The sequence below is a fragment of the Cheilinus undulatus genome, linkage group 22 (genome assembly GCF_018320785.1).
Source record: "Cheilinus undulatus linkage group 22, ASM1832078v1, whole genome shotgun sequence".
NCBI lineage: Eukaryota > Metazoa > Chordata > Actinopteri > Labriformes > Labridae > Cheilinus > Cheilinus undulatus.
In genome coordinates this window covers 4,705,544-4,731,139 of record NC_054886.1, presented here as the reverse complement: position 1 = coordinate 4,731,139, position 25,596 = coordinate 4,705,544, and the positions used below count along the sequence as shown (strand labels likewise).

Below are 25,596 nucleotides of genomic sequence, written 5' to 3'. Positions count from 1 at the left end.
GAACAGGGTGAGGGGAGGGATATACTGTGCCACATCAAGCTGCATAGCCCAAATGCTGTCAGGACGCTACAGTAGGAATCAGTGTAATCAAGCTGATTCTGTCTGACGTGAGCAGTCAAGAAAAAAAGCTCATAGCTCCTTTAATAGAGTAAACTGTAGGGGTGACCTTTCCACTGCGTTGGTCGGTTGTTCAGTCGATATTCTCTCATCAGCTGACTGAATGAGAAAAGTGCAACAGGAGAGAGAGGGGAGAAATGCAGCGCTGCTTAATCCAGGTAAAAGACACACGCAGATAAAGTTATATCCTGATTGTTTCACAGCAGTTCCGCTGTTTAAAATGTGGAAAAAACACACCTTAAACTCCACATAAAGAGGCAGGATGTTGGTACTGAAGCCAAGAGTCACTGCTGCCCTCTGACAGAGCATCAGCACCCAAGGCCTGTTCAGTTCAGCATATGCAAGTACTAAGTCCCTTTATCACCTCATTAAAATGTAAGTGTCTTTTGGTGATTACGTCCAGACCAGCTGACTTTTTTTTTTTTACTTCACTTTAGTAAATAGATGCTGCATGCAGTCTGATAAATACTCGTAAATGGCACAGTATGTGCTGGAACAAGTGAGTCCTGTTAGTAGTTATCAAGATAAATTAATACTGACAAGATCTGAGGTGATTTTTTGCTATATAATGCTAAATAGTCATCATGCTGTGATCATTAAAATTAGATGATTAAAGGCAGGAACACGCTGATCGGCTCTGAGTCAGCTGTCATTGTAGTGCAACATAATGAGTATAAAAATAATGACTAATGCTTCATGAAGTTTCTGTTTAATTCTGAGATCATTTAGACCAGGGGTTCTCAACCTTTTCAGCCCGTGACCCCCAAAATAAAGGTGCCAGCGGCCGGGGACCCTCACTGTACCTGAAGGTGGTTGAACACAGCCATGGACATTCAAGAGTAGTCATGTGGAGACAAGGCCGTCCATAAGGGGCTATAAAGGGGAGAGCTTTCTGGGGCCCAGCCAAACTGGGGTCCCATGGAGATCAACAAAATCATGGTCTATTGTAAAGTTATGCTGTGAGATGCATATTTTATATTTAACCTGAAAAATAATCACCCTCAGCAATGGAACAAATATCTTTTTTAAATCATTTGTGTACTATAACACCTGGGTTAATAATGGCAAAAAAAATGCTGGAAAAGGTGGTGAAATTGGATTGTAAAAGTAGCAGAAATGGACTAGAAGTGGTAAAAATTATATAAGAATGGCAAAAAAAATTATCGAAAAAAGGCAAAATGCGGTTATAGTGGCAAAAATGGGCATAATTACTGGTAAAAGGAAATTAGAAAGTGGCTGGAAAGGCTTCAAATTGGCAAAAATGGGCTTATATCTGGTGAAATGGGAAGAAAAATCAATATAAACTAGCAAAAAAGTGCTAACTGAGAAAGAAAAAATAGGCAGATATTGGCATAACTTGGTCAAACTGGCAAAAAATGGGCATATCAGCTAGTGAAATGTGGTTAAAATAGGGTTAATAGTGGCAATAATGGGTTAACAGAGACAATATTAGGCTTATGTGGCAAGAATTGGTTTAGAAGTGGCAAAAAAGGCAGAAAAAAGTGGGGGAAAGGGTTTGAAATGGCAAAAGTAAGTGTTAAATGGCATAAATGTGTTAAAATTTGTAGGAAAAATGATGAAAACTAGTTAGGATTTGGAAAAATTGGTGTTAAGTGGCAACAGTGGAATTGGAAAATATTTTCAGTTTTTTTAGGGAATCTGGAGACCCCCTCTCAGTGTCTCGCCACCCCCAAGGGGGTCTGAACCCCAAGGTTGAGAACCCCTGATTTATGTATACACACACCCACCCACATGAATTAAGACACAGCCTTTCAACACCTTCAAACTGAAAATATCTAAACAATATGAGTTCTTGCTTTGCTTGTCTCTGTCTTGTCTTCTTTTTCTTTGTTTTTTTTTTTTTTACCTGAATGACTCATTGTTTGGTCAGTGTGTGGGCGTAATTTCAGGCCAAGTTTTTCTTTGGCTGACTACAGGCCTAATAAATTGTTATTATTATTGTTATTGTATACTATTATTGAAGGAGTTTATCTCTTCCACTCTAAATGTACATAGCATACAAAAACTTTTATAGTACTATGAAAAAGATGGATTGTGGTGTGCATTAGTATAACAGGGCATCAAACATATTAAATATTTACAAGGTACTGATGGAATATTGGCCCTCATGTTCCTGTCCTGATAAAGACAATTCAGTGTAACTAACGTCTGCATATTCAAAATAACAGTAAAAAACTTTAAGAATTTCAGCTGCATCAGTCTGAAAACAACTACATGCAGGAGGGCAGCAGGGCACTGTTGAAGTTCATCTGATCACATGATAAACAGTGTCTGATTAAAGGCCTGAAAAACCTTTTACTAAAGTTTCCACCAAAAACAATCACCAGGATTTATAAGCTAAGTAATACAATCTCTCAGCAGGAGATGGATGTGAGAGATATTGAGCTGCTGCAAACAGAAATCGTCGAGGTTTATCAGGAGATGTTTTTTTCTGTGTGGGGATCCATCACCAGAGTGATCCTGCAAGTGTCTTCTTCCTCTGCCGGGATGTACAGGTTGTGTAGAGTACTCTGTAAAAAAAGAAGGAAAAAATTCATTTAATATGTGAGACAAAGCAAAAGCAGGTCATAGGCCAAAAAAGATAGCAAAGGCAGAGGTGGAGTTAAAGCAGATAAAATTCTGCGGGAATAAAATTTTAACCATACCCTCTCAAGTTTTAACCCAGCTGTCATCACTCATGGATGGTCACAGCTGCAGATAATCCATGGTAATAATGATCTACACATCTGGTATTGAACTTCAGGCACATGTGTACTACAGCTTCTAGTCAGGTAACCTGGCTCCTCTTCAGCCTTTGAATCTGGTGAGTTTTCACTGAGTTATTTGCCTTATCTAACTCCTTTTGTCCTCTTTTTTTGGTGAGCAGAAGTATTGGAACAGATAGACTTCAAACTTTTACATTCTTTTGTGATGCTTTTCCAGACTTTCACCCCAGCCTCTTTCAGTTGATGTTTGTTTTGGGGGGTTTCTCCCTTCAGTCTCCTCTTTAGCATATAAAATGCATGCTCTATAGCAGAGGTGTCAAACTCAAGGCCTGGGGGCCAAATACAGCCAGTGGTACAGTTTTATCTGACCCGCAAGATCATACGATCTTTCTATTATAACTGGCCCACCAGTAGGAGGTCTGCAGATTTCCTCCAGTATAAAAGTGTAGACTTAACCCTGATGATTTGAAATATCCTTGTTAAATTATAAAAATCAGAAAAAGTAAAGAGTAAAAGTAGTTCGATAAAAAGTCAGGGAGGTGGGAAAAGAAACTAATGTTGTCACTTCATACTTTCAATTTTGCATCTCACAATTCTTACTTAAACTTATGATTTTGACTTTTTCATGTTGTGACCTTGAAGATTCACAATTTAAAATTCTAAGTCATATTTTTACCTTTTAAACTTGTGATTTTGACTTTCTATCACATGTATTTGCTTTTTAAAAACATTATTTTGCATTTAAATTTTGTTGTTTTTTTTTTCCCCTTTTGAACTAGTAAGTTTGAGTTTCACAATCCTGGCCTAAAAAGTCTGGCCTTCAGGACTTCTCATTGGAGCAAATCTTGCCCCGGACTCAATATGAGTTTGCCACCCCTGCTCTGTAGGGTTTAGGTCTGGAGACTGACTTGGCTAGTCTAAAACCTTCCACTTATTTCCCCTGATGAACTTCTTTGTTGTTTTGGCAGTGTGTTTAGGGTCATTATTGCTGCATGATGAAAGATCTCCTAATCAGTTGCATCTTTGTTTAAATTTGCAGACAAAATGTTCCATAGACTGAGTTCATTTCTGCTACAATCACGTGTTACATCATCAGTGCAGATTAATGAGCCCGTACCAGAAGAAGCCATGCAAGCCCAAGTCATGACATTACCTCCACCTTGTAGATCCTTTCTTTCTCCAAACTTTATCCCTTCCATCACTTTGGAAAAGGTTCATCTTTGTCTCATCAGTCCAAAAACTATGTCCCAGAATTTTTGAGGGTCATCGCTGTACTTTTAGACAAATTCCAGCCTAGCCTTCCTTTTCTTCTTCTTCTAATGAGTGGTTAGCCTCTACTGGTGTAGCCTCTGTACTTTTGTTCATGAAGTCTTCAGTGAACAGTAGATGGTGATACCTTCACTCCTGTCCTCTGGAGGTTGTTGTTCTGTTTAGGACATTCCAAACTGTTGTACTGGCTATGGCCAATGTTTCTGCAATGGATCTGATTGAATTTTCATCTTTCTCAGCCTACAATTGCTTGTTCTTCACCCTTGTTTTCATGTTGGTTACACCTCCAACTATAAATGCACTCTGCACAGGCAAAACCCAAATCTGAAACTGAGCATAGACATTCAGCACTAGGACACACCTGGGCAACAAAACACACCTGATGCACGCAGGGAATTCAGGGGGACTCAGAGAGAACAGACATGCATAAGAACAACTGTTGTGGCTCAGACATGTACTTATAAGTCAAGTTTTCACTCAGTAGGTGAGGTGAGGACTCTTTCTGGACTCTGCACTCATCCTAGGCCGGGTGAAATAATCACTCAGTAGGTGAGGGTTTGTAGCTCTTTGAGCAGTAATATAGCAGCAGTCAGGGAAACATCTCAGCAGGATCCTACTCTCACTCTCTTTGTAGCATCCCTCCTGACTGAATGACGGTTGACTCTCGTACTGATGGTTTTCGTGGTGTATTTTAACTTGACAAAGTCAAGAAACTGTAGTTGCAGAAGTCCCAAAAGCATAAAAATTCACTGTAAGAGCTTAATGCTTGCACAGGGGGTGCTACACAGTAAATTTACCTGAGTAAATTTTACTCAAATTGAGTAAAATTTTACTCTGAAAAATCTAACATTTGGTCCCAGTCTATTTGGAGTAAAATTCACTCTGTTTGCAGAGTAGTGTTTTCAGAGTTGTTTTTACTCTAACAAGTGTTTTTATTTAACTCTAAATGATGATTTTGTACTCCACAATGAACAAAATCAAAACAACTCTATTGCAATTGTACTCACTACAGAGTAATTCCGACCATAGTTTATTCATTATAGATCTGTTTTTTTTCTCAATGTAATCTTAGAAATTAAGATTAGCAGTATTTCATTGTTTATTTACACTTTTTCTTAAAAGGTTTATTTGTAGATTTTTATCGCAAATTACAGCAGAACACCACACCTCACTGTAAATAAATTTCCGTCTTATTCCCTCTTGGTGGAGTGGAAACATGGTGAGGCATAACATTGACTTTGCCAAAGGTAGACTTTTATGGTGCCTGCCGGTGTCAACAGATGCACGGACAGTCTCACCCAGGGTCTCACCAAGTCATGGCAGAAGGTGAATATTCCTCTGTTCCTCCCAGCATTGTGAGTATTCTAGCTATAATTCGCTGTCTTTCTCTGTGTGTAAAATTATGTCAATTTTGTCTTTTTTCTTCACATTTTTTTGTGTTGTTCCAATGCACATAAAGGCAATAAACATATGTATACCAAAAACATTTGTTGATTGCAACAATTTATGGGTGAAATGATGTATTTTCTGGAAAAATTTCAGGGGTTCAATATTTTTGTCAATGACTGTATATATATATATATATATATATATATAATATATATATATATATATGAACATCTAAGAAATCATGTCTGGCCCTCGGCTTTCTGTCCTTGAAAATGTTGGCATCCAGGAAAAACTAATTGAGGACCCCTGGCCTACAGCATTTCTAAGAGTAGCATTTCCACAGAAAATAATACGGATGTTGTACTTTCACTGTTTTGGGTATGCAACTGGATACCTTATTGTGGCATCCCCTAGTTATTCTCTAAAGTTAAAGGTTGTCACGACTGTCAGAGCTGCTAAGAACTCAAAAACATGTCATTTCAGTATGGAGAAGCAGGTTGTACCTGTTTTTGAAACACACTTTGCGGATTTTTAAGGTGGAATCTTAGTCTCAACTAAATCTGGTCAAGATGGCAAATAATCTAGACTGCCAAAAGGCCATACTTCATCTTTTAATATGAAAGGATGTGACAAGAAGCCAGTAAAGCCAGACTTAAATTTTCAATCACCTTGTTGTTGTTGTCTGAAATATCGCTGAGGAGGTCCCGCGGTTCTGGTATCTTAGGGAAAATTTTGTCCTTATTCCTGCAGAGAGAATGCTGAATATTAGAGGCAAACAAAACACAATGAATATGAACCATGTAGAAGGTAGAGAAGAAGGTACGTACTTCCTGCAACACATGAAGATAAAGAGTACCAGGCCAGCAACTATCAATGGGATGATAATTACAGCATACAGCATTGCATTGGGATCTGTTTCTGCATCTGTTTACAAAACACCAGAAAAGCTATTAATCACCACAACTGACTAGCAAAGGGAATTTTTACCAGCAGTCTTTGATTCTTCTTTATGTGTCTGTGTTAACCAATGATGAAAACATATAGTCATTTTTAAATTGTTGGCTTTCAACGATCACATTTTATAGTTTAAATCATTAAAGAGAATAGCATGATCATACCGAAGTCTTTGAATTCACTCCATGGCGTCTCTATGCCATTCAAACTGTAATCAAGCGTTGCTTTAATCTGCATCCTGTACGGACATTGAGGGACAATATCCAGCCTAAGAGACATTCCTCCTGTTTGTCTGCGCTCCTGTGAGAAAACAAGGAACACTTATCAACTAATAAAAAAACCCATATGACTGGATTCTGTTGAAGCATACTAACTATTACAGCTTACAACATATTTACATTGAAAACAGTTTTTACAGAACTGAAACCTGACTGCTTAAAACATCTTTAATGTCATGTATTTTCTTAAGTCTCAAGAGAGGAACTCATGTTTTGAGTTGATTTTGCCAGACAAAATTGTACCATTTAACTCTTTGCCGAATTTGTCTCATATATGTGTGAGTACTGTTTTTCAACGACTAAAAAACTTTAATTGCTATTTTTAACCGTAGAAACATTAAGAATATTTTCTAAATGGAACTGCCTTTTAAGGCAGTTTCCATGTGTTAGCATCATGCTAATAAACTGAGATGTGCACCCCAGTCAATCGCTTTGATTATCTATGAATATCTGCCAGTTGAAGACTACAACCCTAATTCCAAAAATTTGGGGTGCTTATTATCATTAGCAAAATGTACATATAGTACTCTTGTGTCTTACATTTTCTTCATTACACTTGGTGTACTTAATCTTATACGTCCATGTCCATCCATCATTGATGTCAGGAGGGCTCCAATGAATCACGAATTCATTATTATCTTTAGTGACGGTCCAGTTGAGGGGACGAGGTTTTACTGCACAGAGAAGGACAGTACAGAGAAACACTTATTACAAACCAATCTGACATTATTGTAAAACACAGTAAGCAGAAAAAAATACCAGCTTTCTAACAAACATAGATGTAGATTTAAAACAGATATGGGTTAAGAGAGTGTGGATGATATACAATGGCAAGAAAAAGTATGAAATGATCTAGTTTTCTGCATTAATTGGGCATCAAACGTGCTCTGATCTGCATCTAAGTCACAAGTATAGACAAACACATGCTTAACCTGATACCACACAAACAATTATAGTATCTAAAGCCTTTACTGAACTAGCTGAACCTCCTTCGGCAGCAATAACCTCAATCAAGCATTTCCAGTACCTGGAGGAATTTTAGACCGTTCTTTCTTACAGAACTGCTTCAGCTCAGCCATATTCTTAGGCTGTTTAGTGTGAGCAGCTCTCTTGAGGTCATTCCACAGCATCTCTATTGGATTCAGGTCTGGACTCTGACTGGGCCACTCCAAAAGGTGGATTCTCTTTTTTTGCTGTAGTAGATTTACTTCCATGTTTAGGGGTCCCTGTCCTGCTGAATCATCCAACTTCTTGTAAGCTCCAGCTGGAGGACAGCCACCCTGACATCATCCTGTAGGATACCTGGATACACTTGGGAATTCATTTTTCCCTCTATGATGGTAAGCAGCCCAAACCATGATACTCCCTCCACTGTACTTCACTGTGAGGATGATGTTCTCATGTTAGTATGCAGTACCCTTTTTATGGCATATGTAGTGCTGCTTGTTCTTCCCAAACAATTCAACCCTGCACTAAACATTTTCCCAGTAGCGCTGTGGTGGCCAGGGTGCTCCTCTGCAAACTACAGGCATCCAGTAATGTCTGTTTTGGAAAACAGCAGCTTCCTCTGTGGCGTCTCGCCATGTTCAATCTTTAGCGTATGGTAGACCCACGTACAGAGATGTTGGTTGTTTCAATAATTCCTTTAAGCCTTTAGCTGTACTCTAGGGTTCTTTTTACCTCTTAGAGTCAGCCTGGCTTAGCACCCACTTCTAGGGAGAGTATGCATGGTATTGTATCATCTCCATTTGTGGACAGGTTGTCTAACTGTGGACTAGTGAATCCCTAAAGTCTTTGAGATGACTCTGGAACCCCTTCCAGTCTTATGCAATTCAACAATTCTTGATCGAAAGTCTTCTGAGATCTCTTTTTTGCAGGACATGGTTCACATCATCAGATGCTTCTTGTGAAGAGCAAACTCTAAAAGTATCTCAGTATCTCTACACCTGGCCCAAGTCCTCTTTGATTTATTGGACCTCAGATGTGCTAACTCCTGACTCAAGTTACTTTTTCATGGCACAATAGCTTCTGTTTGAGTCCAAGTTTCCTTTCCTCCATCCTTTGTCCTGATTTAATCCATGTTAAAAAGGCCAAACTGGTACCAAATGAAGAGCAACCAGCTCTACTGAGCTGAGCCACAAAATCTGGAGAGACTGGAGGTTGGTGGTACATCAGCTGAGGAAACACGGGTAAGATCAGAGTTTCATGTGCTTAACCATGATAAAACTGGACCGCACCAAACCGGACTGCTTTGTGGAAACGGAACATACACGAGTGTCATAGGACACCACTCATCCATGCTTTAGATGGAGGCTGTTTTAAGTCCTTTCTCTCTAAGTGTTATTGAACTTTTTAACTTTATTTTTGCCTGAATATTTCACTACTTAAAGTGCATAAAAGTAGCTTAAGAATTAAGAATGTTTATATTTTGTTGCACTTTTGGAATAGTCACAAAGAGCTGAAAACATGGCCTTTGGTAGTTTCTCTATGTAGACGTCACTTTTGGCCATCACTGCTGCATCTGAAAAGAATCTATTGAGTCTCCAAGGACTTGCATTTTTGTTGCCATGGTATCAAACAGCTGCCAATATTGTTTGACTTTTACTAGAATCTTATAAAAGTTTAGCATTCTGGTATTGCTTTAATCATTTGTTATTTCTTTACAGAAAAATATTAATATAAAAATGTTGTTTATCCATTTAGCTAAAAAAGGATATAAATTCAAGTCCATATCCCTCAGCACTAATACAGGCACCTATTTTATTTCTTCTTTACTGGCTGCTTTATGTGTTGCTTCATGTTTTGATTGTGTCACACCCTACATTACTAAAGAACACACACAGTGACAGACTCGCTCCTCCCCATCATGATAACTGCTGTCACATTTCCAAGAAAGGACAGAGAAGAACTTCTATAGTTCTGAGACGCAATGAGGAAGCTGGACATATTTCAACACAACATTTCCTTCATTAGAAACTTGGTGCTAAATCTGAATTGTGCTGCTTACCATTCTTTTTAAGCAAGCTACTGAACGTGTTCCTGACAGGCTCGTTGTCCACGGTTCCATTAAGCAGAATGTTCATGGTTTGGGTGGTTGTCGCCTTCAGATCACAGCCAGTTTTGATGCCTTCGGAGCATCTGTACGATGAGCACTCTGTCAAAGGAGTTTTATCTCGTGATAACTCATCAAATAACCTAGAAAAGATAGGAGAAAAGGGTTAACAGTCCCATTATTCCTAAATCACAAACTAGAAACTTTGTTCAACATTGCGATAACAAAGCCCAATTTTGTCAACCCACACTGGGACAGTGGTTCCCTACCTGGGGGGGGTGCCAATAGATGAACAGCTAGTTACAGAAGAGAATGAACTGTTCTAAGGCTTCATATTCACAAAACATCAGCATCAATTTAGTTTCACATCCATCACGGATAGAAGACCAGGCTGATGTGCCTTCAGGCTCTGCTTTGTGTGCTTAAAATCAGGTCCAGATAAATGTCAGGAAACTTGATTTGTGGCCAGATATCAATATCCACAGACCAGGAAACAGTTTGGATCTCTGTCGAGTCCAAATATTTCATATTTAAGTAGATATTAGTCAGTTTTCCTCCCGTTGTTGCTGCTCCTCACAGAGCAGACTTCCGTGAATCATGCAAAGTCGATCTTGGCACTCACATGTCGATCAACCAATAGGCACCCAGTTCAACCCAAAACACACCAAGGACCACCCCCTCATTTGAATAACATTTCCTTCTGTTTTTCCACTCTGACAGTGTCTATATCAATACATAAATAAATGTGAGAGCTGAGCACTTTTCTTTATGTATTGATATTTAATTCTATTTATATATTTATTTTTGTATTTATTTCCACTTTAAATTATGTATTTATATTTAATTTTTGAGTCTTATTTTTTATTTTTGAATTTATTTTTACTTTTTATTTATTTATGTGTATATTTTTCTATTTTTGTATTTAATTCCATTTATATATTTTTTCTATTAAATTTTTTTTACTGAACTTCCTATTGTCTTTGGATCAACACAGCGCGGATGAACGCTGCGCTGAGTGTGTGAGCTAAAAACACGCAAAGCAGAGGAGACTTTTAGCTTTAAGGATAAACACAGGGCTTTATCATCTCTGCATTTCTCCCTCTACTTAATGCCATAGATAGGCGTGTGACAGCGCGCTGTCCTGTGCACGCGCTTCCGCTATTTCTGTCACGTGTGCACGGGCTGGTTAGCGTGCGTTTATACATCGGTAATGTCCTTATATTTAAATGATTAGGCCACAGCGTGTCATTACTAAGACTTAGCGTCAATCAGACTATCACTGAACAGGAAATATGGATCAGTATTGACAATTAGCAGATTTAAATCATGATCAAAACTCGTTGCGCACGAACCCGTCTGATAAGGCAGAGAGAAGGAGAGAGGAGGTCAGGTTAGGAGGAGGAGGAGGTCAACGATGTGAAGCACCAGCTGAACTGACCGGTCACTGACTGTATGTTTTTGTTAGATATTTTAGATTTCCTCCAGGCAGAAGCTGCAGTAAACTTCTCAGTTCCACTGATTTTATTTATCAAAGATATAAGCAGAGAGAAATAAAGATCCTTCTGAACTTAACCCAGAAATCACATTACATATTACTTATATTATTCATATATTATTATAGATAATTTGTTATAATGGTTTATAAATAAAATAATAACAAACTTAAACACAACACCAGCATTATTAAGGGAAAAAGGGTAAAATGACATCTAGAGTGTGGCAGACAACTTTCAGGTGGAAACTAGTTTCAGTTAAAATCAGAGATGATTGTGCAGGTCACATGACCTCTTTAAGTGGACAATTAGTTGTTATGGACATAAAATTAAACATTCATCGAAGAAAGATTAAAAAAGCTTTTCTGTGTTAATAACTGCTTTTCAGGCACAAAACTTGTATCATTAAAACCTTTATCAGGTCAGACCAGGAAACTGTTCAAAATTAAAGCACGAACTTATGAAAAGAAAAACATTTTCAGTAGATTTAGCCTCTAAATTCCACTCTCAAAGTTTACTAAATTAATCTAATAACCTTTAAAACTTACTAAATTTTCTCCCGGGGGAGCATGCCCCCGGACCCCCCTAGAAAGGTCAGGGTACGTATGATCAGAATGGTACCACCACCGCCTTAATATGAGCCAGGAAAAACCCTGTTAGTAGTTGCACTGTTTTATGTCAGATTTTTGCATGAAGCACTGTTAAATCTCTTAAAAAAGGCTATTCCTGAAGTGTCTCTATTATCAGCCTCAAGCTCAAGGGTTGTTAAGTGCTACTGACTGAATATTATTAAAACAGTGCTGGTTATCACAACCACAGTCACGTTCATATTCTTGAAACTTTGTTTCCCTATGATGTACTTTTTTGTTTTATTTAAAATGTTGCTAATTAAGTGTTAAAAGGAATATTTTCCTCTTAAGTATCACCACCTGCTGGTTATGTTGCTTGATCATTAAGCGGTTGTTTTTGTATGTTGGCATACTGTGATATTCTGTACTATCTCTTGCTCAACCAGCATCATCTTTTCATTAGATAAATTTGAGAAGTTGAAAAATCTTCCTCGATTTGGGTCGTGGCTTGTTGTTAAGGAGTGATGGAGGGTCCTGAAGCCAGACCAGTTAAGAACCGCTGGTCTAGATAACTGATGGGAAACCCAGAAATATACGTCGGTAATTGATACCTTTTAATGCCACATTATGCGACTGATGGCCAGTGTTTGTGAACAGGGCCAGTATCAACTGGGAACAATGTCAAAACATGTTAATTTTTCAGGAAAATCTGTTTCTTGGATAAGAAGTGTGGAGTTGGTTGTTTGAAAACTGGTCAAACTGGTGGACTTGGGCGCAGACAGCCTAGCAGTCCAGCCGTGCCCCATGTGAACCGGCCACCCTGGTTTAAGTCCAGCATGCAGCGCCTTTCTCCCCCACTCTCTCATCCCAGTTTCTGACTCTATCCACTGTCCTTGTCTCTAAATACAGGCCCCTTTTCTAAAGGAAGCCCAAAAATATATCTAAAAACAGTCCACCATGGACAGAGCAGAAATGTTATTTTGTTTTGAAACACAATGAAATCAGTTTGTTCCATCCAAAGCCTGATTTCAACCACTTTCAACATGGTAAGAGATGAGGACAGAATCAACATGTATTAAAACTCTTTTTCTTTAAATAAACTTGATATCTTGTTTATTTTCAGGTGTATTTTATGGGTATGGGATGAACATTTTGTTCAATGACTATGACCCCCAAAGTCGTATCTGTCCTGAGTCACGTTGGACGCTTGTGTAAAGTTTGAAGAAAAAATCTCAAAGGTTTTTTAAAGACAAATTCATAAGAATCTTGAAAACATAATGCAGCCCTGGCTATTGGCAAAAGCATAAAAGCCCCAAAAAACCCTTGTATAAAAACAGACTGACACTGAGCAACTAATCCTGAGGAATGTGGTCTGAATGGAGCCCTTGCTAATTGTCCCTGCATGAGTCCAGTCCATCTGCTACATTACAAAGCTAAAGCTAACTACTGTAAACAGAATCGGGAAGTACCGTATTACAAATTACTGGAATACCATGCTTAATGGTGTGTTTATTCATGACTCAGAGAGAACTATGGCTCTGGTGATCTGTTTCCTGATGTCTGAGAGCACAAAACTTAAAATGTTTAATAAACAAAAAAATACACATACTGATAGTAAAACCAAATGTCCTGAGTGTTATTGGCCTTGTTCCAGGTGCAGTAGGTCAGCTGTGAAGACTCGAGGGAGCACGTAAAGTTTTCTACCAGGTCTGGAAAGAGCAGAGAAACAAACAGAAAACTTTAACAGTATTTCTTCTTCAAATATAAAGGTTATAGGATGCACCGACATAATTTTCTGGCGATCACTGATCTTTAAAAAGCCTGACCTGGATTCCAATTGTGTGACGATACCAGTTTTTTTATAACTGACAGCATACAGCAATGTTCCAATCTTATTTTATGGAATAACATTGAACAATACCCATGAAACAATACAAACTTGTTGTTTTAACTGCACGAGGTAGTTCTCTCAAATATAAATGAAAAGTTTAAAGCATTGTTGTCCAAACTACTAAATCATATCAGCTCCTTTAGTCTTTCATTTTTCACATTTTAGTAGGTAGAGGCATATAAAACCGATCTTACCCACCGATCTTATATACAAGGATCGGCCGATCGCCGATCTCCTAAAATTAAGGAAATCGGCGCTGATACCGATTTTGGCCAATCGATCGGTGCACCCCTAATAAAGGGTTTATAAACAGAGTGTTGGTGTGTAGAGTAACCTGTACAGGTACCTGGGTAAGGGGTGGTGACTGAAACCCAATCACTCTCCTCCTGACCACAGACAGTTCTGACAGACAGTTTTAGTTTTCCTCCCTCCATCACTCTGAATTTTGTCCAGAAAGTGGTATTGACCGTATTCTGCTGCACATAAAGGCATTGATATTAATTTAACAGCCACATAATATTCAGAAAAATAATGGCTGCCAAACAGGACCATTTTTAGACATCTGTGTACCATCACAGTTAAATAGCATGTTTGTCATGTAATTATTCTGTATTTCAAAATCATTTTTAGTCTGTATTGATAATGAGAAGCAGCTCTTGCCGATTTCTCAATTTGGGAATCGAATCGAGTCAAAGACATGTATTTTATTATGTTTACTTTTTGAGTTATCACGTAAACGAGTGCAGCACTGCTACACAACACCAGTATGGTCTGAAACCATGACTTATGACCCTTGCACACAAAACTCCGTAGAAATAATTTGTATAAAGTCCACAGTAGCAACGTAATCTCGGCAAGAGAAATTGCAGCTGATATTTTTCAAACCGTGGTCAATTTTTCAAAGTTTCATTCCTGACAAGCACACATCTGGCCAATCAAAACACTCAAGGTGTAGGAGGCTTGCAGTTTAAGACATGCATCCTCCTCTCCAACAATACATGCTTTGTCCTCATACCTATGTTTAGTAGGGCTGAACAATTGTTCAAATATTGTTCAAAAACATAAGCAATCAATCATTCTGGACTGTGCCTGAAAAAGTGATTCCTGAAGTTTTTTTGAATATTTATCACACTTAGATGTTTCAGATCATCAAACCAATTTTTATATTTTACAAAGACAACCCAAGTTAATACAAAATGCAGTGTCTGAATGATTATTTAATTTTTTAAGGGGTGAAAAAAATCCAAACCTATCCAGCCCTGTGTGAAAAAGTAACTGCCCCCTGAACCTGATAAGTGTTCGTGCCACCCCTGGCAGCAATAACTGAAATCAAGTGTTTGTGATAACTGGTGATGAGTCTTTCTCATTGCTGTGGAGGAATTTTGGCCCACTCTTCTTCACAGAATTTTTTAAACTCAACCTTATTGGAGGGTTTTCCAGCATGAACTGCCCGTTTGAGGTCACACCACAGCATCTAATTATATTTAAGTCCGGAACCTGACTGGGCCACTCCGAAACCTTATTTATTTATTTATTTATTTATTTAGGAGCCATTCAGAGGTGGACTTGTTGATACGTTCCGGGTCGTTGTCCTGCTGCATACTCAAGAGTGCTTGAGCTTGAGGTCTGAAGGCCGGACGTTGGCCTTCAGGATTTTCTTGTAGACAGCAGACTTCATTGTTCCATCAATCACAGCAAGTGGTCCAGGTCCTGAAGCAGCAAAGCAGCCCCAGACCATCACACTGACACCACCATGTTTGTCTGTTGGCATCAGGATGGACTGGGACTAAAAAACAGCTCTGGACTTTGACTCAGCCCGGCCCACAATAATCGGTGCACGGAAACTCATCAATGCCTGGCACACAACGCTGAAGTTGTTTAAATCATTTAAGATGATTTAATTCTATGATTCATTCTCATTTCATCTTCCCCCTATTTGATACGTAATGATGGAATGGAATGATGGAATCTATTCCATGCGATCTTAAAATTACTTTATTAATAATCTTAATTAATTTATACAGTAATCCATCTTTCTGCACAAATAACAATAATACCACATTTTAATGAAAACACACCACTACAAATGTAACTTCTGTATTCAAAGTCTTCATAGATTGTAAGTATTTTCAGAAAACTGGAATGTTACCAAAACTTAAAAAGTAAAAGCACAACAGTCCTTAACAGTTTTATACTATTTTTTTATGTTTTGTAATATTACTGCTGCATGTGTCATTTTACAGCTAAAATGTTTAAAGTAGAGCTGTTTTAACTACTGTAATCATTATTTCATTTCATTTTTTGCATTGTACTGAGCTACACAAACTGGGTATAGATAAAAATGTAGCAGCCTGAATAACATTTGCTAACATCAGCCCTTGCATGTAACTCTCTTTCTCATGTTCCATACTTATTCGCCCTGTATCTGTCTGTGGAACTTCCACCAGCTCATCTCTCCATCCCTCATCATCACAGGTGGCCAAACCATGCTGAGGCTGCACAGTTGTATGGCTCCCATGAGTCCTGGCCTCAACACTCACTTCTTGGATGCTGCTAATATCAACATGAACTTGTGTGGCAGAGCTGCTGCTGCTGGCTATGCTTTTGAACATTTCAGTTAATTTGCGACATTTAGCGGCTTCACTTTCTAAATGTCGCATTTTTTTCCCTCGCCGTCTCAGCCCCACTTTTTTCTTTGCGTTTTTTACCTCCGTTATCCATATTGTTGCCACTTCCACTACCAAAGATCCACTTCCACTACTCAATTATCGTCTTTGCTGCCACTATTACTTCTTCTGCTCCTTCGTCTTTTTCTTTTCAATAATTGCCGGGCACGGGTGGCTGGCATCCAACTTGCATTGCTGCCACCAACTGAATTGGAGTATTAAACAGTAGATTAGCAGGGGGTAAAAACAGGTGATGACCGTGTGGTGGCCGCCGGCCGTCCTGTGATTCTCCAGAACACACAGATGGCCAGTCCGCCTCTGGTTGGCATGAAGTTCTTTATCAAATGCTGTTATTTTACTCCAGATGTAACGCACACCTTCCAGAAAGTTCAACTTTTGTCTTCAGTCCACAGAACATTTCTCCAAAAGTCTTGGGGATCATCAAGATGTTTCTTGGCAAATGTGAGACTTTTTTGTCAGCAGTGGTTTTGGTCTTGGAACTCTCCCATGATGCCATTTTTGCCCAGTGTCTTTCTCATGGTTGAGTCATGAACTCTGACCTTAACTGAGGCCAGTGAGGCCTGCAGTTCTTCGGATGTGGTTCTGGGTTCTTTGGGACCCCTGGATGAGTTATCGTTGCACTCTTGGAGTCATTTTGGTTGTCCGACCACTCCTGGGAAGTTTCGCCACTGTTCCCATTTTTCTCCATTTGTGGATAATGGCTCTGACTGTGGTTCGCTGAGTCCGAAAGCCTTGGAAATAGCTTTGTTACCTTTTCCAGACTGATAGATTTCAATCACTTTGTTCTTGAGTTTCTCTGGATCGTGGCATGATGCATTTCTTTTGAGATCTTGTCGCCTACTTCACTTTGTCTGACAGCTTTTATTTAAGTGATTTCTTGATTCAACAAATCTGCTGGTAATCAGGCCTGGGTGTAGCCCGTGAAATTGAACTCAGCTTTCCAAAAACTGTGGTCAATCACATTTAACTCATGATTTAACAAAGGGGCCAATTACTCTTTCACACAGGGCCAGATAGGTTTGTTTTTTCCCCCCTTTAAAAAAATTAAATAATCATTCAGAAACCGCATTTTGTATTTACTTGGATTGTCTAAGTGGAATATAAAAATTGGTTTGATGATCCGAAACATTTAAGTGTAATAAATATGCAAAAACATCAGGAATCAGAAAGAAGGCAAATACTTTTTCACAGCACTGTAAATCATTGCCTCTTACTTATTTTTCTCTTGAAGCTAGCAGTTGTGCCTTCCCATTGATGCTATTGATGCCTTTGAATTTCTTGCGGGAGCATTTTCAGCAAGCTTGGAACTTTTGTGCCTTTGGGGACTCTAATGACTAAATCAACACCAGCAACCCAATATTGAAAATCTTTTTATTATATTGTTTACCCTTAATGAGGGTCTGTGTTAAGTTTTGTGTCCTCATCCACAGATTGTTTACTTAGCATTTATTTTAGTAAGCACTATGAGAGACATATGTTCAGTTTTATTTTGAAAGGGTTATTACTTCCTGTCGTAATGTTTTTGTTTTGCGACCTTCTTTAAGACACTTTACGTCTTCTTTACGCTGAGCGGGAAGTTATTACTCCGTTGTTGTTACCCATAGCCACTGAAGTAAGTATGTACCGGTGACTATGATGAATATGGAAATAAAGTTACAAGTGAAGATATAACTAAATGACAATGGCTGATGAAGCAGCAAACGCAACAGTCTGCCAGCCAATAGCAGGCTGATGGAGAGATAGAGAGTCTGTGAGGCAGGCCCCTCTTTGATTATCATTTTAATATTTAGCAGTAAAAGTCAATGACCAGCAGAAAAACAGCTTTAGGCTCACAGAGAGGCTGGACTTTATGATTCTATTGGTTGAGCCAGGTTCTGAGTCAGATACAGGTCTAAAATAATTTGTTAGTCTGCACAGTCAGTCCAGAAAGTTCACACTGATCAGTAACTGGTATCGGCCGATACCCAACACCTTGGTATCCGGAAGGAAAAGTATGGGAACATCTCTGTATATAATACTCACCCAGCCCTCTGGTGATTCCACTTCATAGCTGCAGTTTTCCATTGAATGTGGCGGTGATGTCCAGTTCAACTGAGGCCAAAAATCACTAGACCAGGACAGGGACAAGTTCTGTGGTGGTTGGATGATTCCTAAAGTAAAGAAACACAGAGGTAATAAAAAATATTCAATTTACCTGAGAAACTTTATGTTCACACAGATCCTCTTTATTCCTGTAATTCAGCCTGCGTGAGTCAGACGATAAAAGGAGTGCTGTTCTGTCTGTTTACAGTCCCTCAACGTGAGATAATTTATGCGTCTGGATGCCCAAAGGCAATATCTAGACTGCCAAAGAATCTCAAACTTGTTTGGCACAGTGGTACTAAACCCTGTTCTACCCAAGAGCCACACAAACTTTAAAATACTTTTGCAAGAGCCACAATCCAAAACCATACTTGAAATGAAACACCATTTATTTCCATTTTTAATGTTTTTTTTTTTTTCCATAAATCAGGGTGATCAGTCACCTTTTACATCTGTCAGTGGGTTTTAACCCATTTTAAAGCAATAAAAAGTGTTCATTTTTCTCTCTCACTGGTCTGTTTTGAGTCCAAAGTCACATTTGAATGTGGTTCATCCTTGCCTTGAAATAACTGTCAACATTATTTTGCATTGGACTTGCATGACATGGGGAGAATATGCAAAGTGTGATAACGCTGTTTAACACTGTGATATGAGAATGACATGCAAAGAACAAATGGATAGGCCTCTAAATCTTACTTGTTGTCTTCATGTCTATGAAAATATTAATTACAACACCCTCCTTTTGAACATCAAGTACCTCCAAAAAAAGTTATTTTCAGCACTAAATTGAAACCACTCAATCTGTGCAGTAGCCTGGGCTTCCTCTTAAAGCATTAGAACCCTTTTTGACCTACCATAGCAGGCAAAAACAAAGATAAATTGAAATTCTGCTCAAGACAGCATGTTTATAGAAAATAAACTATTTACAGTAGAGCAATCAAATCTCTGACCTGCAAGAAAACAACGTGATAGGTTTGTGCAGACAAACGTCATCACATACACATAAAGTAGGAAGTGCTGTGAAAGGCAGCGGTCCAGATCACATTATAGTACATGGTGTTTGATGTGTGCACTTTTTACTACATTTCCTCTAAAAGGAGGAAGGATATTTCTGGAAGGAAACAGTCACTCCTCTAGTTTTGTATGCAAAAAGAACCATTGCTCTATCTCATTTGGTTACAATTCTACCCGGGGTTAAAAATAGATATGCACTGGGAGTGCCGATCTTAAAGGGCAATTACGGTGTTAAAGCATGACCTCTATACCCAGGCCTGCATCCAGTGGGTTTAATGTATGAAGAGGTCTTACAGATAGCATGGTCATCCTCACTCAAAGCAGGGTTTAAAACCAAGCTCACAACACCAAAGCTCACTTCCTGTGAGGACTGAATCAACCTGTTTTGACATTTGACTGCAGTCAAAAAACACCTTAAATGGCTCTTGTAGCCTAGAATTTAACGACTTTTCCTCAGGTGAACCAAAAAACACAATTCTCTTGCTAAAATGTGACCTGTATCAATCAATGGAATCGAACTGCAAAGACTCAAATCTAAGTAAGCGTATTTGTTAAATAGTCTAAGTAATCAAACTACACTTAAAACCCCAATTCCAAAAAAGTTGGGGCGGTCTGTAAAATGTAAATGCAAACAGAATGCAATGTTTACAAATTTAAAGTTTTGTTGTTTTTTTATTCACAACAGAACATAAATAATCTATCTTATGCTTAAATGCTAAAAAGCTTGTGGAGCACTCCTAACTCTGATAATTCTGATCATTTTCCTCAAAATAAAAGGTTGAAGCCTCTGAATATCCCACCATCTACAGTCCTTATAATATCATCGAAAGATTCAGAGAATCTGGAGAAATCTCTGTGTGGAAGGCACAAGGTCAGACTGGATACTCTTGATCCTCTGGCCCTCAGGCAGCTCTCCATTATAAAACAGGCATGATTCTGTACAGAAATCACTGAAAGGACTCAGGAACTTTACCAGAAATCACTGTCTGTCAACACAGTTGGCCGTGACATCCACAAATGCAATTTAAAGCTTAAAAAATGTGAAACTTCATAAAAAAAAAAACATCATCTCATGGCCTTCAGTGCCTTTGAAAAATGTTGTCACATGGGCTAACAAAATTTCACTGAGTGTCCTAAAATGATACTAACTTGTTCTGATCTTATCTCGTTTCAGGATGTTCTACAAGTGTGTTTTTTTCTGGTGGCCCCTCACCAACACGCTCACACCTCCATCCTGTGGGCCACTACAGCTGAAAGGTTTCCTCCTAACCGTCTGTGTGTGGAGCCTGACCGGAAAGACTTCTTCAGTTCTCTTTTTTCAGCCCCTCCCTCCACAATAAGATCAACAGTCATCTCTGAAACCCCTACTCCAGCTCCAGCTGACACCACCTCTCCACCTCTCACACCACTGCATTCACCTACCCATTCATAAATGCTTCGTCACACCTCTTTCCACTGAGCCCACTCTTTGGAGGGCATCAGGTTAACATGTTTTTCTTGATTCATTTTTCTCTCCTACTCCTATCTGTGTCTGTTTTCTTTTGTCTGTTTGTGATATCTTTTCTAATTTGTTTAATTTTTGCTCGCTGATTGCTGCACAGCTGTCGTTCAGTCCTCTCTCACACTTTTGTATGTTTTGCATATAACTTTTTAATAATAATGAAGAAATGATGTTTTGCCCATTTAAACAAACTAAATTTGAATCATCATGAATGTGTGAGGTAAAACAGGATTTTATATTGTGTTGTAGATGTTTTTCTCCAAAGACGAGTCGTGTAAATCCTCAAAATCCTCTCTCCCTGCTCTCTGACATACTGCATAAAGGCTAGACTGTGAACAATACTGTATGTAGGGCGGGTTATTATAAAATCGATTAATATTCTCACCATTCTGGCTCTTCCTGTCATTTATGGCTCTTTCCTTTCTACCTCAAATGCACCCTCACTGGGTTAACTGGATATAATGGTTTTATAACAGAAGATCCAGAGCAGCATGACAGGGCTGCAGATGATATATTGAGTTTTTAAGACATAAGATTTAAGATCTGACATAAGCTAAATAGAGAATTGTCATTTTATTGATCTTATTTCATTTTCTGAAGCTTTTTATTTAAACTCCTGGTTTAAGCTGTTTGATTGTCATTTTTATGTGCATGCTGACATTGTAATAAAAGTGCCCATACAACATTTGGAATTAGACTTTTTTTATAAATCCTTTTAGAGCCAAACAAATGCATGACATTGTAGACAAGTGGTGGGTAACTGGCAGACTGGGGCCCACATGCACCCCCCTCTTCACTCAACCTGGTCCTCAAGTTAACTTTAAAAACCAAGAATTTATAAAAAAAAATATAATAATCAGGAAAACATGATAAAGCCTGCCATGAAAAACATGAAACAGAGAAATATTTCCATTATTATCTTTGATGATCAGTGTGTGTTAGCAAGAAAATAGAGATTTAACTGGCTCTAAGTGCTGCTGTAAACATCTTTTATAAATTATTCTCATGCATTTGTCTGAAAAACAAGATATTGAAGTAAAACACTAAAATAACATTAACTCACTGCAATATAAAAACAGTTTCAATTGGCTTACATTCTGTCCTGTGCTGAGAACATTAAGCATTACTATTTGCATCATAAAAGTTGTATATTTGTTTCTTCTTTTGTTCAATGGAAAGTAAATATAATTGTTGGATTGTTTAAAACAGTTTGGCCCACTAGTGGCCTCAGAGGGGGCTGATCGTCCCTCTTGGCACCAAGATATTTAAAAAAGAAGTTGCCAAAGTGCCTCCTTGGATACTTTATGGGAGAAAACATGATGAGGTGTCAAAGTGCCTCTTTGGTGACTTCTAAGGAGACTGAATTTGACAAAGTGCCCTCTTTAGTGTCCTTTAAGGGAACTCAATATGACAAGTGCACTCTTGGGTTGCATCTAGGGGGACTAAATTTAATGAAGTGACCTATTTGGCTCCCTCTATCAAATTTGACAAAGTTTCCACTGGTACCCCAGAGGACACTAAACTTGACAAAGTGCAATGTTTGGTGCTCTGTTAGTAAACAAAATTCAGCATTTGGCACTTGTCAAAGAGCTGAGAACATTCAATGAAGTGCCTTAAGTTCCTTGGTATAAAGCTGATTTTCACTGACAGACATCTTTGTAAATTCATCTTTATCTGTTTATTTACAGCGTTGTTGTTGGTTTAACCACATTATAAAGAAAGCTCAATCTTAACCATGCTTTCTTAGTATTTCAATGTAATGTAATAGAACTTTTGTGTTCTGGTGCCCTTTTTCTGTCATTTCTGTCCCTGCATCTCAAGTATATGACCTTCTCAGTACCTGAGTTGCCCATCTCTGATTTGATTGATTGATTTTATTTTATTATTGAGTCATGCATAAACAATATGTCAAGCCCAAATAGGCTTACAAAACACCAACATTAATAGAAAAAGACCAGAAACCAAAAGGAATTATTCTCCAGGTTTTTGTTACAAAGGCAACTGGTATCACCACGACAAGATATCGAGATGAGATCGTTCTTGTCCATATTTCTCAGCCCAAAGCGTTAAACCATTACAGGTTTCACCTAACATTTCATAAGGTATTTTAGTAAATCAAGTCCCATTGTTGTTATTCTGATGTTTCTTCCTGTAAATTTGACATTTGTCAACTCGAGTTATTTATTCTCACAGCCAATCCCCCTCTGATTTTACATTGGTCTTACTCGACAGTAATGACCACCAGATGAGACGTCACTACTGGGAAATATCAGAGTTTAAACTGGGAACCGTCCAATTTTTGATGAAGGGGGCCACATCCTCTCATATGAAAATTTTATAACTCGACATGAATTTCCCATGCCTTCAAAAGAGTATAATTCAGTGATAAAAGCAATTCCCTTGGGATTAATTAATCTAATGAGAAGTCATTTATCATTCCATGCTGGAAGTATTCCAGAGGCTACATCCTCACTACTTCTAGATGGTACTGACATACACGACAAAAAATGTAATAAACATATACGTCACATTTTTCAGAAAAAAAAAGGAAGTTTTCTCCAAGAGGAAAATTTTATTGGAATAGTCATATAGTAGAAATTGACTGGAAAAAAACATGGCTTTTACCTCAGAAATACTGTATTTCCAACAAAGTCAAAGAAATTCATTTCAAAATTCTTCATAAAATATACCCTGTCAATTCATTAATATGTGCATACGTGGATGTGGACAATAAATGTGCATTTTGTGGACAAGCTGATGAAACACTTAACCATCTGTTTTTTCAATGTAATGTAACTGAGGAATTTTGGTTGGACATGAGTTCTCATTTTTCTACTTATGCTAACATTTCTCACAGCTTCCTCCTGAAAGATATAATATGTTATTATGAAAACAAGAGCAACAAATGCCTTTGTTACATTATTAACTACTTTGTGTTGTTGGGAAATTTTTTTATTCACAAGCAAAGGTTTTTAGGGTTTAAACCTCTTTTTCCTCACGTTCTTGTTGAATTTATGTTCCTCTACAACTCACTGTCACTTACAGAAAATAGAAAAAGCATAACTTTTTTAAAAAACTACAAGAATGTCTTTGGCGAAAACCCTGAAGTCTAATGAAATCTAACACTTGGATTATATCCCTTGACATTCCATGTATTGATGACTAATATATAACTGGATAAATGGACAAATCTTTATTATATATTTATGTATTCACACCCTATTACTTATTTATTTGCACCCTGTCATTTAGATGGTTTCTGTGGTTGAAACTGTCTGTTGTTTTTTTTTTTTTTTGTATGTATGTCAATATTGCCTTAATGTATATTTTGATATTGGATTTTGTAATTGCATCATGGCTCTCAGTGTATGTTCTTTTTGTTGTTTGTTACTGTTTGACAATAATTGTATAAATAAAGCTTAAAAAAAAAACAGGGAACCATCCATGCCAACAGCTCAGGATAACATTGGCCATGTTTTAAGCTACAAAACTAAGAAAAAACTAATTAATAGTTAGTTATAGTTATGTCTGTATTATCTTACCTGCTAGGCATTCGACAACCAGAAAAAGGCAGCATAAACACACCAAGTCCACACTTTTAAACATCCTCTTTTTAGAAAAAAAAAAATGCTCCAGAACCGTTCAAAAAAGTCAAACGTCGTCCTTTGTCCCTTCTCGCTCTCGGTTGGTTTCTTGGCTCGTTTTCACGGCGTAAAAATAGGATATAGACAACTCTACATGTAGGACTTTCACTTCAGTTTTCAATTCCTACTTACTCTAGCAGAGACTGGAGCATCTGGGGCATCCGGCGGAGAGCTCTTCTAACTGGCAGGACTCACGTCGCGCGCTCACGAACGCACGCACGCAAGCGCAGACAGTTCAGTTCCCAGGGAGGGTTCTCCAGGAAATGTAGTGATTTGAAACTTTAGGTTAAAAGTACCATCATTGAATTAAAAAATAAAGACTTTCGCGAGAGCAGTTTGAGAGCTGATTTCCTTTTTTCCTGAATGGGCAGGAAAGAAAAAGGGAATTTCCCTAAGACAGCCTGGCTGTAGACATCCATAGACGCATGCGCATTTGAACATCCATAATTGCGTGCGAACTAAGGTAGATAGCTGTGACTTGATAAGACAACAATTTCTTACGAATCCATGACAGCAAAGACAGACAGAGACAGCAGTGGCACCGCCCCCTCTGTTTCTTTATTCTCGTGAAAGCACAATGGCACAAAGTACCAGTAAACACAACAGAGGAGCGACAACATTTCCCCTGAAGCTGAAGGAAAGAAGTTTTAAGGAGAAAGAGTGTGACTAATGGTGATATGGCATTTTGGATCAGGGTATTGGTGTATGAGAAAGCAGACTAAAGTTGAGAACAAAATGTCAGGTTAGACATCTTTGTATCGCTGTCCTGTGACTTAAAACCCGAGTAAGAAGTTTCTTCATGTAAAAAAAAAAAAGCAGAACATCTGACTGGCACCTTTGCCAGTCCAAATAATATTCTAACTGATAAAAAAATGTCAACTTTTACATGCACTAATAATTCATTAATGGGAGAAAAGAGGCAGACTCAAC

The 25,596-nt window shown here is 38.2% G+C and overlaps 1 protein-coding gene across 4 annotated transcripts; it reads right to left on the bottom strand.

The window, feature by feature from the left end:
* Positions 1-1,958: 1,958 nt before the first annotated feature.
* Positions 1,959-25,019, bottom strand: LOC121504568 (interleukin-13 receptor subunit alpha-1-like). Of its 4 annotated transcripts, none has more exons than XM_041779456.1 (10): positions 24,565-25,019; positions 18,448-18,575; positions 14,085-14,214; positions 13,457-13,556; positions 9,741-9,928; positions 7,274-7,407; positions 6,620-6,755; positions 6,329-6,425; positions 6,170-6,245; positions 1,959-2,648 (listed from the first exon to the last, which is right to left on the bottom strand). In XM_041779456.1, the coding sequence occupies exons 1-10, from the start codon at positions 24,626-24,628 to the stop codon at positions 2,553-2,555; spliced, it is 1,149 nt and encodes a 382-aa protein (XP_041635390.1). In that variant the 5' UTR covers positions 24,629-25,019; the 3' UTR covers positions 1,959-2,552. The 4 variants fall into 4 exon arrangements, with proteins under 4 accessions (XP_041635390.1, XP_041635392.1, XP_041635391.1 ...); XM_041779458.1 differs by having other exon boundaries at positions 7,274-7,404; XM_041779457.1 differs by having other exon boundaries at positions 14,085-14,211.
* Positions 25,020-25,596: the final 577 nt, after the last annotated feature.

What these genes read in the sequence shown, in the direction of transcription:
- LOC121504568 (XM_041779456.1), bottom strand. Translation starts at nt 24,628, where the DNA reads ATGTTTAAAAGTGTGGACTTGGTGTGTTTATGCTGCCTTTTTCTGGTT. An exon ending in GGTTGTCGAATGCCTAGCAG is followed by an intron (nt 18,576 to 24,564) that starts GTAAGATAATAC and finishes TCTTTACTTTAG; the next exon opens with GAATCATCCAACCACCACAG. An exon ending in TAGCTTGCTTAAAAAGAATG is followed by an intron (nt 7,408 to 9,740) that starts GTAAGCAGCACA and finishes TTCTCTGTGCAG; the next exon opens with TAAAACCTCGTCCCCTCAAC.